This window comes from Salmo salar, chromosome 10 (genome assembly GCF_965601325.2).
Source record: "Salmo salar chromosome 10, fSalSal1, whole genome shotgun sequence".
NCBI lineage: Eukaryota > Metazoa > Chordata > Actinopteri > Salmoniformes > Salmonidae > Salmo > Salmo salar.
Genome location: NC_138300.1, coordinates 43,911,891 through 43,928,127, shown reverse-complemented (window position 1 = coordinate 43,928,127; position 16,237 = coordinate 43,911,891). Strand labels below are relative to the sequence as shown.

General features: G+C 42.2%; 1 protein-coding gene across 1 annotated transcript in view; it reads left to right on the top strand.

Moving 5' to 3' along the window:
• The window catches only part of podn (podocan), a 32,845-nt gene extending 17,059 nt beyond the window's left edge, over positions 1-15,786 (top strand). Inside the window, exons 7-14 of the mRNA XM_014123320.3 lie at positions 797-953; positions 1,215-1,330; positions 2,635-2,848; positions 3,397-3,601; positions 6,506-6,744; positions 7,037-7,185; positions 11,030-11,186; positions 15,398-15,786. Of these exons, the coding sequence (XP_013978795.2) occupies positions 797-953; positions 1,215-1,330; positions 2,635-2,848; positions 3,397-3,601; positions 6,506-6,744; positions 7,037-7,185; positions 11,030-11,186; positions 15,398-15,640 (1,480 nt within the window). The 3' untranslated portion in view covers positions 15,641-15,786. The remainder of the gene's footprint in view (positions 1-796; positions 954-1,214; positions 1,331-2,634; positions 2,849-3,396; positions 3,602-6,505; positions 6,745-7,036; positions 7,186-11,029; positions 11,187-15,397) is intronic.
• Positions 15,787-16,237: the final 451 nt, after the last annotated feature.

Sequence of the window (16,237 nt, the reverse complement as noted above, 5' to 3'; positions counted from 1 at the left end):
CTACAGCTGCACCATCGAGAGCATTCTGACTGGTTGCATCACTGCCTGGTATGACAACTGCTCGGCCTCCATCCGCAAGGCCCTACATAGAGTAGTGCGTACAGCCCAATACATCACTAGGGCAAGGTTCCTGCCATCCGGGAGCTCTATACCAGGCGGTGTCAGAGGAAGACCTTAAAAATTGTCAAAGACTCCAGCCACCCTAGTCATAGACTGTTCTCTCTGCTACTGCACGGCAAGTGGTACCGGAGCGCCAAGTATAGGTCCAAGAGGCTTCTAAACAGCTTCTACCCCCAAGCCATAAGACTACTGAACATCTAATCAAATGGCTACCCAGACTATTTGCATTGTTCCCCCAATCCCTTTTATGCTGCTGCTACTCTGTTATTATCTATGCATAAGTCACTTTAATAACTCTTCCCACATGTATATATTACCTCAATTACCTCGACTAATCGGTGCCCCCGCACATTGACTCTGTACCGGTACCCCCTGTATATAGCCTCGCTATTGTTATTTTACTGCTCCCCATTAATTATTTAATTATTTACTTTATTTCTTATTTTTTTAGGTATTTTTCTTAAAACTGCGTTGTTGGTTAAGGGCTTGTAAGTAAGCATTTAACTGTACGGTCTACACCTGTTGTATTTGGCGCATGTGACAAATTCAATTTGATTTGATGTTGCTATAGGTGTTATATTGTTATATTGCCTTTAATTACCTTGCTTCTTTCATAGCATAACACATTTGACCACTAATATCATGCTTTCTCCCCTGTGTCCTAACTCCACCCCAGGTCAGTGTATCTCCATAACAACAAACTGACAGATGCAGGGCTACCAGAGAACATGTTTAACGGTTCTGACAGCCTGGAGGTTCTCATCATGTCCAGTAACTTCCTCCGCTACGTCCCTAGGAACCTGCCCTCTGCTCTCTACCGCCTACATCTAAAGGTACTGTAGCTACAGAGTACCTGACCTTAGACAATTAAGACGCATCAGAACAGCACACTCCACAGCCATACAGCCAAGCATTTGAGGCTCTTTCTCAATTTCCTCGATTCCTCATGTCCTCTCCTCCCGTCTTCTCCACACCTTCCACGTTAGTGGGAATTGAGGAGGGGGATTAAAAGAGAAGAGGAAACAAAAATATTGACAAAGTGTCTGTGATAATCATAAGTGATGATGATTGTGTGTGTCTTCTTGGTATAACAGAACAACATGCTGGAGAAGATCCCATCAGGGGCGTTTGACAGCCTGACCCAGCTCAGAGAGCTCTACCTACAGAACAACCTGCTTAGCAACGAAGGCATGGACAATGAGACCTTCAGGTACTGTAGTACCATTTACTGTCAATGTGTATGATACTCAGACTTACAGACCAACACAAAAACACAACAGAGAGCCATTAAGTCCACCTGAGCAAAGTCTTCTTCTACGATTCCATATATCCGAGGCCACCTATTACATTATTACTGAGGGTATTGATGAAAAACAAAGACCTATAGACTTTACAACACACGCCAATGTAAAGCTGGGACAATGACACAGAAATAGGGAGGGACAAGGATTCTGTAATGAAACAGGCATGGACAATGATACTGTTTTTCTTTATTTTACCATGTAAGTTGACTGAGAACACATTCTCATTTACAGCAACAACCTGGGGAATAGTTTCAGAGGAGAGGAGGGGGATGAATGAGCCAATTGTTAGCTGGGGATGATTAGGTGGCCATGATGGTATGAGGGCCAGATTGGGAATTTAGCCAGGAAACCAGGGTTAACACCACTACTCTTACAATAAGTGCAATGGGCTCTTTAATGACCTCAGAGAGTCAGGACACCCATTTAACATCCCATCCGAAAGACAACACCCTACACAGGGCAGTATCCCAATCACTGCCCTGGGGCATTGGAATCTTTTTTTAGACCAGAGGAAAGAGTGCCTCCTACTGGCCCTCCAACACCACTTCCAACAGCATCTGGTCTCCCATCCAGGGACTGACCAGGACCAACCCTGCTTAGCTTCAGAAGCAAGCCAGCAGTGGGATGCAGGGTGGTATGCTGCTGACTGTAATGAAACAGGGAGGGACAAGGATTCTGTAATGAAACAGGCATGGACAATGATTATGTAATGAAACAGGCATGGACAATGATACTGTAATGAAACAGGCAAGGACAATGATACTGTAATGAAACAGGGAGGGACAATGATACTGTAATGAAACAGGGAGGGACAATGATACTGTAATGAAACAGGCATGGACAATGATTATGTAATGAAACAGGCATGGACAAGGATTCTGTAATGAAACAGGGAGGGACAATGATACTGTAATGAAACAGGGAGGGACAATGATACTGTAATGAAACAGGCATGGCAAAAGGGAGGGAGGGAGGGAGGGAGGGAGGGAGGGAGGGAGGGAGGGAGGGAGGGAGGGAGGGAGGGAGAGAGGGAGGGAGAGAGGGAGAGAGATTAGGTTGAGCTGGTACATTCTGAGAAAATGTCAAAATGGGAGAGAAAAGTGAGATTCATCTATTCATGGAAAGATAACAAGATGACCTTTAAAGATAAATTGATAACCTAACCTCTTCTCTATCAAAGATAACATCACCCTCTCCTCTCCACTCTCAGCCAGTTGACCAAGCTGGAGTATCTGGACCTGTCCAACAACAACCTGAGTGTGGTTCCTCAGGGTCTGCCTCGAGGTCTGATACTGCTACACCTAGAGAAGAACAACATCCGCAGTATCCCTGGCGATGCCCTCATAGCCTGCCGTAACCTGGAGTACCTACTGCTGCACAACAATCAGCTACGCTCCCGCTCCATACACCAAGCTGCATTCCATGTAGGCCTACAGCATTGCTGAATACTTGGGTTACTTAAGTCCCCCATATGGCCCTATTGCCCCACTTTTGTTGAATAGAAAAAAATATGTATATTTCTACTATGTATTTGAGCTTGTGTCTTCATAAGTGAGTACAACTATTTGTACCAGAAAGGTGAGTACCAGACCTTTCTAAAACTATGCAACATGACCATTTATTGTTAATGGCCATCTCATGAAAAATAATTACGTTTGGGTATGTCTATTTAGACGGAAATCAAAATGTTGCCTTTTTTATTAAACTGGTTAAATCTTATACTGTGGATAGATACACCGCCACAGGTGTAACTAGCTCAAAGGACCATGAAAAATATGATAGATGGCTATATAGCTTGATCTGAAGGTTAGTTTGGTCAGGTTGAACCACCACAGAGTGTCGGGCATAATTGTTTTGATGTTATGATTATCATAATTTGTGTATATGTTAAATGATAAATGTGAAATGTGAAATGATATGCGCTTACAATAACATTAAATTGTTCACAAAAATAGATTTCTCTTCTCCCCAGGGCCTGAAGAAGCTACACACCCTCCACATGTACAACAACCAGCTGGAGCGTGTCCCCAGGGGTCTCCCCCGCCGAGCCAAGACCCTTATGCTGCTTCACAACGGCATCAACGAGATCGGACGCAATGACCTGGTGATGCTTTACACCCTGACCGAGCTCAACCTCAGCTACAACCGCCTCATTAGCCCCAAGCTGCACCGGGAAGGTACACCTGTTAATCCTACGTGGAACATAAGGCTTTCACCTATATACAGTGCATTCGAAAAGTATTCAGAACCCTTGATTATTTTCAGGTCTCTCCAGAGTTGTTTGATCGGGTTCAATTCCGGGCTCTGGCTTGGCCACTCAAGGATATTCAGGGATTTGTCCCGAAACCACTCCTGTGTTGACTTGACTTTGTGCGTAGGGTCGTTGTCCTGTTGGATGGTGAACCTTTGCCCCAGTCTGAGGTCTGGAGGGGGTTTTCATCAAGGATCTCTCTGTACTTTGCTCCGTTCATTTTTCCCTCCATCCAGACTAGTCTCCCAGTCCCTGCCTCTGAAAAACATCCCCACAGCTTGATACTGCCACCACCATGCTTTACCGTAGGGATGGTGTCAGGTTTCCTCCAGACGTGACGCTTGGTACCCAGGCCAAAGAGTTCAATCTTGGTTTCATCAGACCAGAGAATCTTGTTTCTCATGGTCTGAGGCCTTTAGGGTGTCTTTTGGCAAACTCCAAGCATGCTGTCATGTGTTTTTTACTGAGGAGTGGCTTCCGTCTGGCCACTCTACCATCAAGGCCTGATTGGTAGAGTGCTGCAGAGATGGTTGTCCTTCTGGAAGGTTCTCCCATCTCCACAGAGGAACTCTGGAGCTCTGTCAGAGTGACCATCGGGTTCTTGGACACCTCGATGACCAAGGCCGGGCGGCCAGCTCTAGGAAGAGTCTTGATGGTTCCAAACTTCTTCCATTTAAGAATGATGGAGGCCACTGTGTTCTTGGGAACCTTCAGTGCTGCAGACAGAATCCTGTCTCGGAGCTCTACAGACAATTTTTTCGAACTCATGGCTTGGTTTTTGCTCTGACATGCATTGTCAACTGTGGGCCCTTTTATAGACAGGTGTGTGCCTCTCCAAATCATATCCAATCAATTGAATTTACCACAGGTGGACTCCAATCAAGTTGTAGAAACATCTCAAGGTTGATAAATGGAAACAGGATGCACCTGAGCTCAATTTCATGTCTCATAGCAAAGGATCTGAATACTTACGTAAAAAGGAATTTCAGTTTTTTACTTGTAATACATTTGCTAAAATTTCTAAAAAACAGTTTTTACTTTGTCATTATGGGGTATTGTGTGTAGATTGATGAAATTATTATTTAATAAGGCTGTAACGTAACAAAATGTGGAAAATGTCAAGGGGTCTGAATACTTTCCGAATGAACTGTATATGACAGGAATTGTCTATGTGAATACTGTATGTCTAATGTTAGATGACTCTTGTACTATGTACTGTTTGTCATGTTTGTCACGTTCTGTATGTCTGTCTACATGAATATCAGAATGTATACTGGAATGCATTATGAAACAGAAATGGATTAAAATAAAGTCTTCATCATCATCATAACTGATATTTCAGCTCAGGTGATATATACAGTTGAAGTCGGAAGTTTACATGCACCTTAGCCAAATACATTTAAACTCAGTTTTTCACAATTCCTGACATTTAATCCTAGTAAAATACCCTGTCTTAGGTCAGTTAGGATCACCACTTTATTTTAAGTATGTGAAATGGCAGAATAATAGTAGAGAGAAATATTTATTTCAGCTTTTATTTCTTTTATCACATTCCCAGTGGGTCAGAAGTTTACATACACTCAATTAGTATTTGGTAGCATTGACTTTAAATTGTTTAACTTGGGTCAAACGTTTCGGGTAGCCTTCCACAAGCTTCCCACAATAAGTTGGGTGAATTTTGGCCCGTTCCTCCTGACAGAGTTGTTGTAACTGAGTCAGGTTTGTAGGCCTCCTTGCTCGCACACACCTTTTCAGTTCTGCCCACAAATTTTCTATGGGATTGAGGTCAGGGCTTTGGGATGGCCACTCCAATACCTTGACTTTGTTGTCCTTAAGCCATTTTGCCACAACTTTGGAAGTATGCTTGTGGTCATTGTCCATTTGGAAGACCCATTTGCGACCAAGCTTTAACTTCCTGACTGATGTCTTGAGATGTTGCTTCAATATGTCCACATAATTTTCCTTCCTCATGAAGCCATCTATTTTGTGAAGTGCACCAGTCGCTCCTGCAACAAAGCACCTCCACAACATGATACTGCCACCCCCGTCCTTCACGGTGGCTTCTTCCTTGCTGAGCGGCCTTTCATGTTATCTCGATATAGGACTCATTTTACTGTGGATATAGATACTTTTGTACCTGTTTCTTCTAGCATCTTCACAAGGTCCTTTGCTGTTGTTCTGGGATTGATTTGCACTTTTCGCACCAAAGTACGTTCATCTCTAGGAGACAGAACGCGTCTTCTTCCTGAGTGGTATGACGGCTGCGTGGTCCCATGGTGTTTATACTTACGTGCTGTTGTTTGTACAGATGAACGTGGTACCTTCAGGTGTTTGGAAATTGCTCCCAAGGATGAACCAGACTTTTCTGAGGTCTTGCCTGATTTCTTTTGATTTGCCCATGATGTCAAGGAAAGAGGCACAGAGTTTGAAGGTAGACCTTGAAATACATTCACAGGTACACCTCCAATTGAATCATATGATGTCAATTAACCTATCAGAAGCTTCTAAAGCCATTACATCATTTTCTGGAATTTTCCAAGCTGTTTAAAGGCACAGTCAACTTAGTGTATGTAAACTTCTGATCCACTGGAATTGTGATACAGTGAAATAATCTGTTTCTAAAAAAAATTACTTGTGTCATGCACTAAGTAGATGTCCTACCCGACTTGCCAAAACTATAGTTTGTTAACAAGAAATTTGTTGAGTGGTTGAAAAACAAGTTTTAATGACTCACACCTAAGTGTATGTAAACTTCCGACTTCACCTGTAACCGCAGTGGTTAAATATCTCTATTGTGACATATTCTAATGAAACCACGTTGATCGTCCAGCTTTCAGGAAGCTGCGTCTGCTGGAGACCTTGGACCTGTCAGGGAACGCCCTCCACTCCCTGCCCCTGGGGCTTCCCCGCTCCCTGCAGGTCCTCCGGGTGAAGGACAACCAGCTGACCTCCATACCAGAGGGGGCGCTGCAGGGCATGTCCAAGCTCAGGGAGATCCACCTCAACCACAACCAGCTCAAACTCAACTCCATCTACCAGGGAGCCTGGATGGAGCTCAGCGCTCTGACGGTGAGACCGGGTGATTGGGGTGTGTGAGGTGGAGGGGAGAGGTAGAGAGGAAGAGAGAGGATGTATGTTGACCCCCCCCCCCCAATACACACCTCCCTATTACAATCTGTCTGATCCCCTCAACCACTTCTCTCCTCTCAGTTTACTGAACCTACAGGTTTTCTGTGTGATAGAGCTGGCTGCTCACTCTGACCTTCAGTTGTTGGACCTGTTGGTAGTTGGTTAGCAATCTGATGGTGTAAGAGGACCCAATAAATACAAGGTGATTGATTTCATTGATGTGTTCGTCCAGACGTTGGACCTGTCCAGTAACCAGCTGTCCCATGTCCCCTCTGACCTGCCTGAGTCTCTGGAGTACCTCTACCTTCAGTCCAATCGTATCAGCACTGTCCCTGCCACCGCCTTCGAGGGCACCCCCAACATCAAGGGCATCTTCCTACGGTGAGAGACTAAACACTAATGCATGCACACACGCACCTGAACCTATTTCTCAATTCAAACCCACAGCTCATGTTCAGTAAGTTCAAGTCCCAAAATCAATATCGAACTCTCTCAAATCGCCATACACACACACACACACACACACACACACACACACACACACACACACACACACACACACACACACACACACACACACACACACACACACACACACACACACACACACACACACCACACTACATGTTTATTAGATAACAACAATTCAACCGTCATTCAACCCCTGCCCCCTTCCATTAACTCTGAGGCCCAGTGTTCTCCTTTCCACTCCACTGTTCCATCCATTTCTGTAGCATTGTTTCTGAATGAGACATTTCTGGCCTTCTACTCAGCCCAAATCATCACCATCCATCCTCTACTGGGAGTGTGTGACTAAGTCCTGTTGATTGATGCCAGCTGTAAGACAGAGCCACATAGCCCCTAGTCTATTGAGTCCCAAGCTTCATCCAATGGCACCCTATTCCCTATATAGTGCACTACTTTTGAAACGAGCCCTACTCAAATGTAGTGTACTATATATGGAATTAGCATGCCATTTGGGACGCAGCCCCAGGGCTCTGATGGATATTTGGTTGATAGTTCCCTCATCATCCTTACGTGTGGTTATTTCATGTTTGGACCCGATCTATGCTGCGCTGTGCTGAGGAGACTTATGTAACGGACACAGAGAAGGAGGGAGCTGCTGATGGTACAACCTTCTGCTTTACCTCTGTGTTGACTGCACTCATTAAAATCTCCTACACATATACGCTATGTAAAGTACCCATCAGATGGTTGTTTTGTAATTTATCTACTTTCCTAAACCCTCCTAATTTTCTGGTTGGGTTATGAAATGTATATTATGTAAATTAATCAGGTGCTTTTCTAAAACTCAGCATTGATAACCAAGTAAAAGTCACTGTTTCATTTGGTTGTAAATTCTTGTTTATCTGTTTTTTGCAGGATAGAACAGAACAGAACTGATGGTGGTAAAGATTTAGGGATACTCCCTCTCTGTCTAGTTCTGTTTCTTGGCTTGTGATGCTCTGCTGCTTTTACTATTGATTAAATCAAGTGAAATTATTGGATTTCCAACTAAAATAGCTCGGATCTGCCAACTAGTTTTCTCTTAGTTTCCTTCCTTCTGTCCTCTTCTGACTTCTTCCTTGTCTGTGGGCGGGGTTGGGTCCCAAAACTCTAAACCATTAACATCCTTGTCTCCTTATCTGCTTTCTACCACTGGTCTGAATAGATACTGGTATATTTAGCTAGCTAGGTTAGTATCAGTTTCCATCATATTACTTTACCTCTTAGACCACTAATCATTTCAGGACATTTTGGCCAGTGGTCAGTTTGGAAAGTAAATCGTCTAAGATTGGTGGGACGCTGGCCTGAGGGTTTGTCTGGTTGGTTTAGAGACAGTTGTTTTTTTCAGCAGGAGTCTGACTGACTGCTCTAGGCTGTTTTATCAGCTCAAGGACTTTAAAGGCCCTGACCTCATCCAGCCCACTCTGTCCTCCAGCCTGTTGGTCTCTTCATGCTGTGGGGTCAGCCTCAGCAGCTGCTGAAGTATCACAGCAGTTAGAAAAGCTTGTTTTTCCTCTAAATCCCTCCACAGCTGTGGGAGCTGCTGGCCTGAGCCAATTTACAGGGGATGGAATGCTGCATGGGTTCAGTGGGGGAGGGGGGCAGGGGATTTGTTTGCTTGTTTGTGTGTGTGTATCTTATGCATGCATCTGTTTACATTGAGTGTGGGTAGATATACAGTTGAAGTTGGAAGTTTACATACACTTAGGTTGGAGTCATTTAAAACTCGTTTCTCAACCACTCCACAAATGTCTTGTTAACAAACTATAGTTTTGGCAAGTCGGTTAGGACATCTACTTTGTGCATGACACAAGTCATTTTTCCAACAATTGTTTACAGACAGATTATTTCACTTATAATTCACTGTATCACAATTCCAGTGGGTCAGAAGTTTACATACACTAAGTTGACTGTGCCTTTAAACAGCTTGGTTAATTCCAGAAATTGATGTCATGGCTTTAGAAGCTTCTGATAGGCTAATTGACAGTCATTTTAGTCAATTGGAGGTGTACCTGTGAATGTATTTCAAGGCCTACCTTCAAACGCAGTGCCTCTTTGCTTGACATCATGGGCAAATCTAAAGAAATTAGCCAAAAAATTCATCATTGGGAGCAATTTCCAAACGCCTGAAGGTACCACGTTCATCTGTACAGACAATAGCACGCAAGTATAAACACCATGGGACCATGCAGCCGTCATACCGCTCAGGAAGGAGATGTGTTCTGTCTCCTAGATATGAACGTACTTTGGTGCGAAAAGTGCAAATCAATCCCAGAACAACAGCAAAGGACCTTGTGAAGATGCTAGAGGAAACAGGTACAAAAGTATCTATATCCACAGTAAAATGAGTCCTATATCAACATAACCTGAAAGGCTGCTCAGCAAGGAGAAGCCACCGTGAAGCACGGGGGTGGCAGTATCATGTTGTGGAGGTGCTTTGCTGCAGGAGGGACTGGTGCACTTCACAAAATAGATGGCTTCATGAAGAAGGAAAATTATGTGGACATATTGAAGCAACATCTCAAGACATCAGTCAGGAAGTTAAAGCTTGGTCGCAAATGGGTTTTCCAAATGGACAATGCCCCCAAGCATACTTCCAAAGTTGTGGCAAAATGGCTTAAGGACAACAAAGTCAAGGTATTGGAATGGCCATCCCAAAGCCCTGACCTCAATCCCATAGAAAATTTGTGGGCAGAACTGAAAAGGCGTGTGCGAGCAAGGAGGCCTACAAACCTGACTCAGTTACAACAACTCTGTTATGAGGAACGGGGCAAAATTCACTCAACTTATTGTGGGAAGCTTGTGGAAGGCTACCCGAAACGTTTGGCCCAAGTAAAACAATTTAAAGTCAATGCTACGTATGTAAACTTCTGACCCACTGGGAATGTGATAAAAGAAATAAAAGCTGAAATAAATATTTCTCTCTACTATTATTCTGCCATTTCACATACTTAAAATAAAGTGGTGATCCTAACTGACCTAAGACAGGGTATTTTACTAGGATTAAATGTCAGGAATTGTGAAAAACTGAGTTTAAATGTATTTGGCTAAGGTGCATGTAAACTTCCGACTTCAACTGTAAATATGTGTGTGTGCGCATGTGAGTGTGTGTGTTGGAGGTGTGAGTGTCTGGGACAGATAATGAGTGTATTATGAACTAAGATGGGTCCACTACACTGACACTCAAGACATTGGCTTGATTGGGATAACATGGTGTCATGTCCCCTTGATGCAGTACAGGGAGTATCAGGGTGTTTACTAACTCAATAGAACTTCAAAACGAAGGTAAACAGTTGAGTCATAGACAGAACAGCAGACAGACAATCTGATTGGCTAAGACCACATACTGTGCTGATTTACTTACTGAATCTCAACGCCTGATTTGTTTACACCACATGTTGTGCCGGTCCTTATGGACAATGTCCATATCGGATTGGTTCTCATAATATGCTGGTTCAGATTCTAAACACAACGTCCTATCGGTTAGCAGCTCTTGCTGTGCTGGTTTACATATCAAACTCCAGCATCTGCTCAGTCATCATCACATAATATTGAGAATTTTAGCACCTGATTCCTTTTGTTATGATTAGTTGCTAGTTGTATAGGATGCAAGTCTAGGATCAGACCCTCCAGGCCATCCTATATGTCCTCCTACTAGGAGACAGTTTGTGAATATAGGCCCTGACCCCCACGGCCCTTTGCTCTGTCCCCCTCACAGGTTCAACCGTCTGTCAGCCCACTCTGTGAAGGAGAGCTCCTTCAAACACCTGACCAACCTGCGGGTGCTAGACATTGGCCACTTGAGTCACTCCGACCCCTCTGGCTCCCCCGGACTCCCCTTCGGACAAGAGGAAGAGGAGGAGGAAGAGATCGAGGTAGTGGGAGAGGGATTTGCTTAATAAGTTTAGCCCATGGACACAAGCTGCTTGAATGATCGAAACCAAATGGTGCAGTTGTTTGGGATGCCATCCCAAAGTCCTGTTATAATGAACGTACAGAAACATTTATTTTTGCAGTAGATCAGACTCAATTCAAAAATGTAAATTAAACTATGAATGGAAGGGGAACGTGGTATTTTGTCCCATTGCATATAGTGGTGAATTGCAGATGCACATATCTCTGGTGCAGGATACTAGATGAAATGGTATTTTTGTTTGTTGTATTATTTTTCTGGCCTTTGCTTGTCTTTGCAACGACAGATACGGTTGATTTTGTGCATCCCAAATTGCACCCTATTCACTATTATGTGCACTACATTTGACTAGGTCCTATAGGGCTCGGGTCAAAAGTAGTGCACTATATAGGGAATAGTGTGCCGATTGGGACACCGCTTGTCTCACCACCACTTTAGTGGAACCAGAAAGAAAAAGACAGTCAGACCTGTCATATGTTGATCATGCTGTATGAGTCCCATCTCTGAACTTTACTGTGTGCTAGCTGTGTCACCATACAAAGAAGATTATGTTGAGATTTGAAGTTATTGTCATCAGTTCTGAGCCTGTATTCATACAGATGTAGGATCTTAATTTGATCACCCTGTTGCAGGAGAACTTTCCTGCAATGCAGGAAATGTAAATTGTGTACTGTAGTGTATTTGAGGTTTAAAAAGGTTTCTGAAGTTTGTAATTCTCACTTTGAAATCTCAGACTTGATTTTCATTGCAAAAAAAATGTATCAACTCCTACAAAGATGTTCATTAATTATAATCCACATAATAATTCACATTTCCTGTTGCTGCAGGATTATTTTCCTGCTGTAGCAAACTGGCTCAAATGAAGATCCTACATCTGTACAGTAAAGGGTCTCAGACTAGGAGTACTGATCTTGGATCAGATCTCCGCTCTTATTCATTATGGTCTAAAAGGCTAAATTGATCCTATATCAGCACTCCTACTCTGAGATGCTTTGTGGATACGGGCTCTGGCTGTGATTGTGTGTCATGGCCTGGTAAGACAGTCTGGCTTTATGTCATTCTGTTATTCTTATATCATCGTTAATATGCCACAGAAGTTCCGTGACTGTGTCACAATCCTCTCCCTCGCTCAGCCTACCAGGAGCTTGATCCATGCTGCTAATCTAATGCCTTGCTTTAATCCAGTCTTGTTTTACAAAGATAACGATTGCAAATATTTGTATATGGTTTCTGAAAAACTCATGCTATTAAATTAATCTCGTTGCTATGAACCAATGCTTTTCTATGTATTGCACCTTCGGATTTATGCGTATGGATTTCACACAGCAGTGAAAAATTATTAAATATTTGAAGTATTTTCGATTACATCGATGGAAAAATAAACATAAACTTCATGCATGAACAGTTTTCTGAGCACACCCCAATATTAAGTGTGAAATGTACAGTACCAGTCAAAAGTTTGACAGACCTATGCATTCAAGGGTTTTTCTTTATTTGTAGAATAATTATTATTTGTAGAATAATAGTGAAGACATCAAAACTATGAAATAACACATAATAATTATTTGTAAAATAATAGTGAAGACATCAAAACTATGAAATACTATGAAATAACACATATGGAATCATGTAGTAACCCAAAAAGTGTTAAACATATCAAAATAGATTTTATATTTGAGATTCTTCAATGAAGCCACCCTTTGCCTTGATGACAGCTTTGAACTCTCTTGGCATTCTCTCAACCAGCTTCATGAGGTAGTCACCTGGAATCAGGGGCGGAAATCCCGGGGGGGACGGGGGGGACACGACCCCCCCATCCTGGGAAAAATATGATTTGTCCCCCCCAATATATCACTGAAACATAACTATGTAATTTAAATAATATTAATAATACGCAATGAAAGCAATTGTGCTGATTATAGACACTTAATAGCGCGTTTTTAAGTTTCAAAAGATTGCAACCCCCCCACCCTTTGCCTCACAATGGTTTGATCCACTGCCAGTTCCTTAGCTTGCTAGGTAACGTAGAGGTCGTATCTACTGTCTGAAAGGCACTCAATGCACGTAACTGACGTGAGGTTAATCCAGTCAATCGCGCACACACACTAGCTGAATATGCAGAGCTAGCGCGCAAATATTAACTATTAAGCTAGCTAGTACCTATTCCATTTATGTGGCGTCGTCAAAGATGGAATCAGCATGCAGATGATGTAAGTTAGTGCTTCAAAGTCCCTGTGATAAGGTTAGCGATAAACTGAAATCCAAACTGAACAGAACTACACTCTCTTCTACCATTGTCTTAAATATATTTAATGGTCTCGTTGCAAAAGCTAAATTGTCGCAAGTGAACTTTTATTTATTTATTTTATTTCACCTTTATTTAACCCGGGTAGCAAAGATTATAGCAAACACCACTGAAACTGAATTGGTGCTCGCTAGCTTTGCAAATTCAGCTATTGTTGGAAGCCAGCCAATATGAAACAAACTATTAAAATTACAAAAGGTTGCAGCATATGTTGTGTAAATGGTGAACTCATACAGCTGTCAACTCTTGTCATTTTAATCCGTTTCACATTTGCTAGCTACCTTTTAGATCGAAGACCAAATAGAATGATTGAAGATGATAGAAGCCCATCTCCTACTGTAAATAACCTACTCACTGTGTGTGTGTGTGTACCCAGCCAGCCAGCCAGCCAGGTAGAAAAATGGCAGAAAAATAAAAGACGGACATCAGAGTATTTTTCAATACACCAAAACACATAGTAAGAACCCTAGTAGCCTAATATCTCAAAGAATAGTTGATAAAATGTTCATAAGAAAGAAATGAAATTCTAATGGAAATGTTTCACAATGATGTCATTAGGCAGAGCAGGCAACAGATGGCACACAGACAGCAGAGTTGGGGACAGATATGCAGGGACAGACTGGCAGAGACAGGGAGTCTCAGGTAAGTTTGTTGAGTCTTTGTTTGGCAACATTATGAAAGGTTCTCAATTTTTTTACTTGTAAAATAGGAACATAATTGGAAAATGCCATGGATACCCCCACTCTCAACTTAAACTGGTGACTGAACTAAGATTTGTTAAAGGCAATGGTATTGCTGTTGTGATTAGTTGTGTAGTTTTGGGTACCGGTAGTTAGGAGTACGGCAAACACCTTATTTCCATGGTTCCTCAATATACATTTACCATATTACAATGTAGGCTATGTTTTACAGCACTACTTTTGGTGTCCCCCTCAGGAATTGCTCTTGAGAAAATGTCATGTAATTGTCCCCTCCAAAGTTGATATCAGATTTTCGCCAATGCCTGGAATGAATTTCAATTAACAGGTGTGCCTTGTTAAGAGTTAATTTGTGGAATTTCTTTCCTTCTTAATGCGTTTGAGGCAATCAGTTGTGTTGTGACAAGGAAGGGGTGGTATACAGAACCCCTATTTGGTAAAATACCAAGTCCATATTATGTCAAGAACAGCTCAAATACACAAAGAGAAATGACAGTCCATTATTACTTTAAGACATGAAGGTCAGTCAATGCGGGAAATGTCAATAACTTTGAAAGTTTCTTCAAGTGCAGTCGCAAAAACCATCAAGCACTATAATGAAACTGGGTCTCATGAGGACCGCCACAGGAAAGGAAGACCCAGAATTACCTCTGCTGCAGAGGATAAGTTAATTAGAGTTACCAGCCTCAGAAATTGCAGCCCAAGTAAATGCTTCACAGAGTTCAAGTAACAGACACATCTCAACATCAACTGTTCAGAGGAGTCTACGTGAATCAGGCCTTCATGGTCGAATTGCTGCAAAGAAACCACTACTAAAGGACACCAATAGGAAGAAGACTTGCTTGGGCCAAGAAACACGAGCAATGGACATTAGACTGGTGGAAAGCTGTCCTTTGGTCTGATGAGTCCAAATTTTAGATTTATGGTTCCAACCGCCATGTCTTTGTGAGACACAGAGTAGGTGAACGGATGATTTCCGCATGTGTGGTTCCGACCATGAAGCATGGAGGAGGAGGTGTGATGGTGTGGGGGTGCTTTGGTGGTGACACTGTGTGTGATTTATTTAAAATTCAAGGCACACTTAACCAGCATGGCTACCTCAGCATTCTGTAGCAATACGCCATCCCATCTGGTTTGCACTTAGTGAGACTATCATTTGTTTTTCAACAGGACAATGACCCAAAACAAACCTCCAGGCTGTGTAAGGGATATTTGACCAAGGAGAGTGATGGAGTACTGCATCAGATGACCTGGCCTCCACAATCACCCGACCTCAACCCAATTGAGATAGTTTGGGATGAGTTGGACCGCAGAGTGAAGGAAAAGCAGCCAACAAGTGCTCTGTTGGAAAGACTGTTGGAAAAGCATTCATGTGTGCAAAGCTGTCATCAAGGCAAAGGGTGGCTACTTTGAAGAATGTAAAATATAAAATGTATTTTGATTTGTTTAACACTTTTGGTTAGTACATGATTCCTTATGTGTTATTTCATCGTTTTGATGTCTTCACATTATTCTACAATGTAGAAAATAGTAACAAGAAAGTAAAACCCTTGAATGAGTAGATGTGTCCAAACTTTTGACTGGTGCTGTATATAAAATTCCTTTTTAATTTTTCTTTTATGTCAGCATATTAACTTAAAACATTGAGCAAATTTAAATCCTCGTATAGATAGAAACATAGACAATCCAGAACAAATGTTGAGATTTTGGTTTTGAACAATGTTCAACGTTTCACAAGACTTTTCACATGTTCAAGTAATCCAACTATTAATTGTGTCTTAGGTCAGTTAGGATCACCACTTTATTTTAAGAATTTGAAATGTCAGAATAATAGAAGAGAGAATTATTTATTTCAGCATTTATTTCTTTCATCACATTCCCAGTGGGTCAGATGTTTACATACACTCAATTAGTATTTGGTAGCATTGACTTTCAATTGTTTAACTTGAGTCAAACGTTTCGGGTAGCCTTCCACAAGCTTCCCACAATAAGTTGGGTGAAATTTGGCCC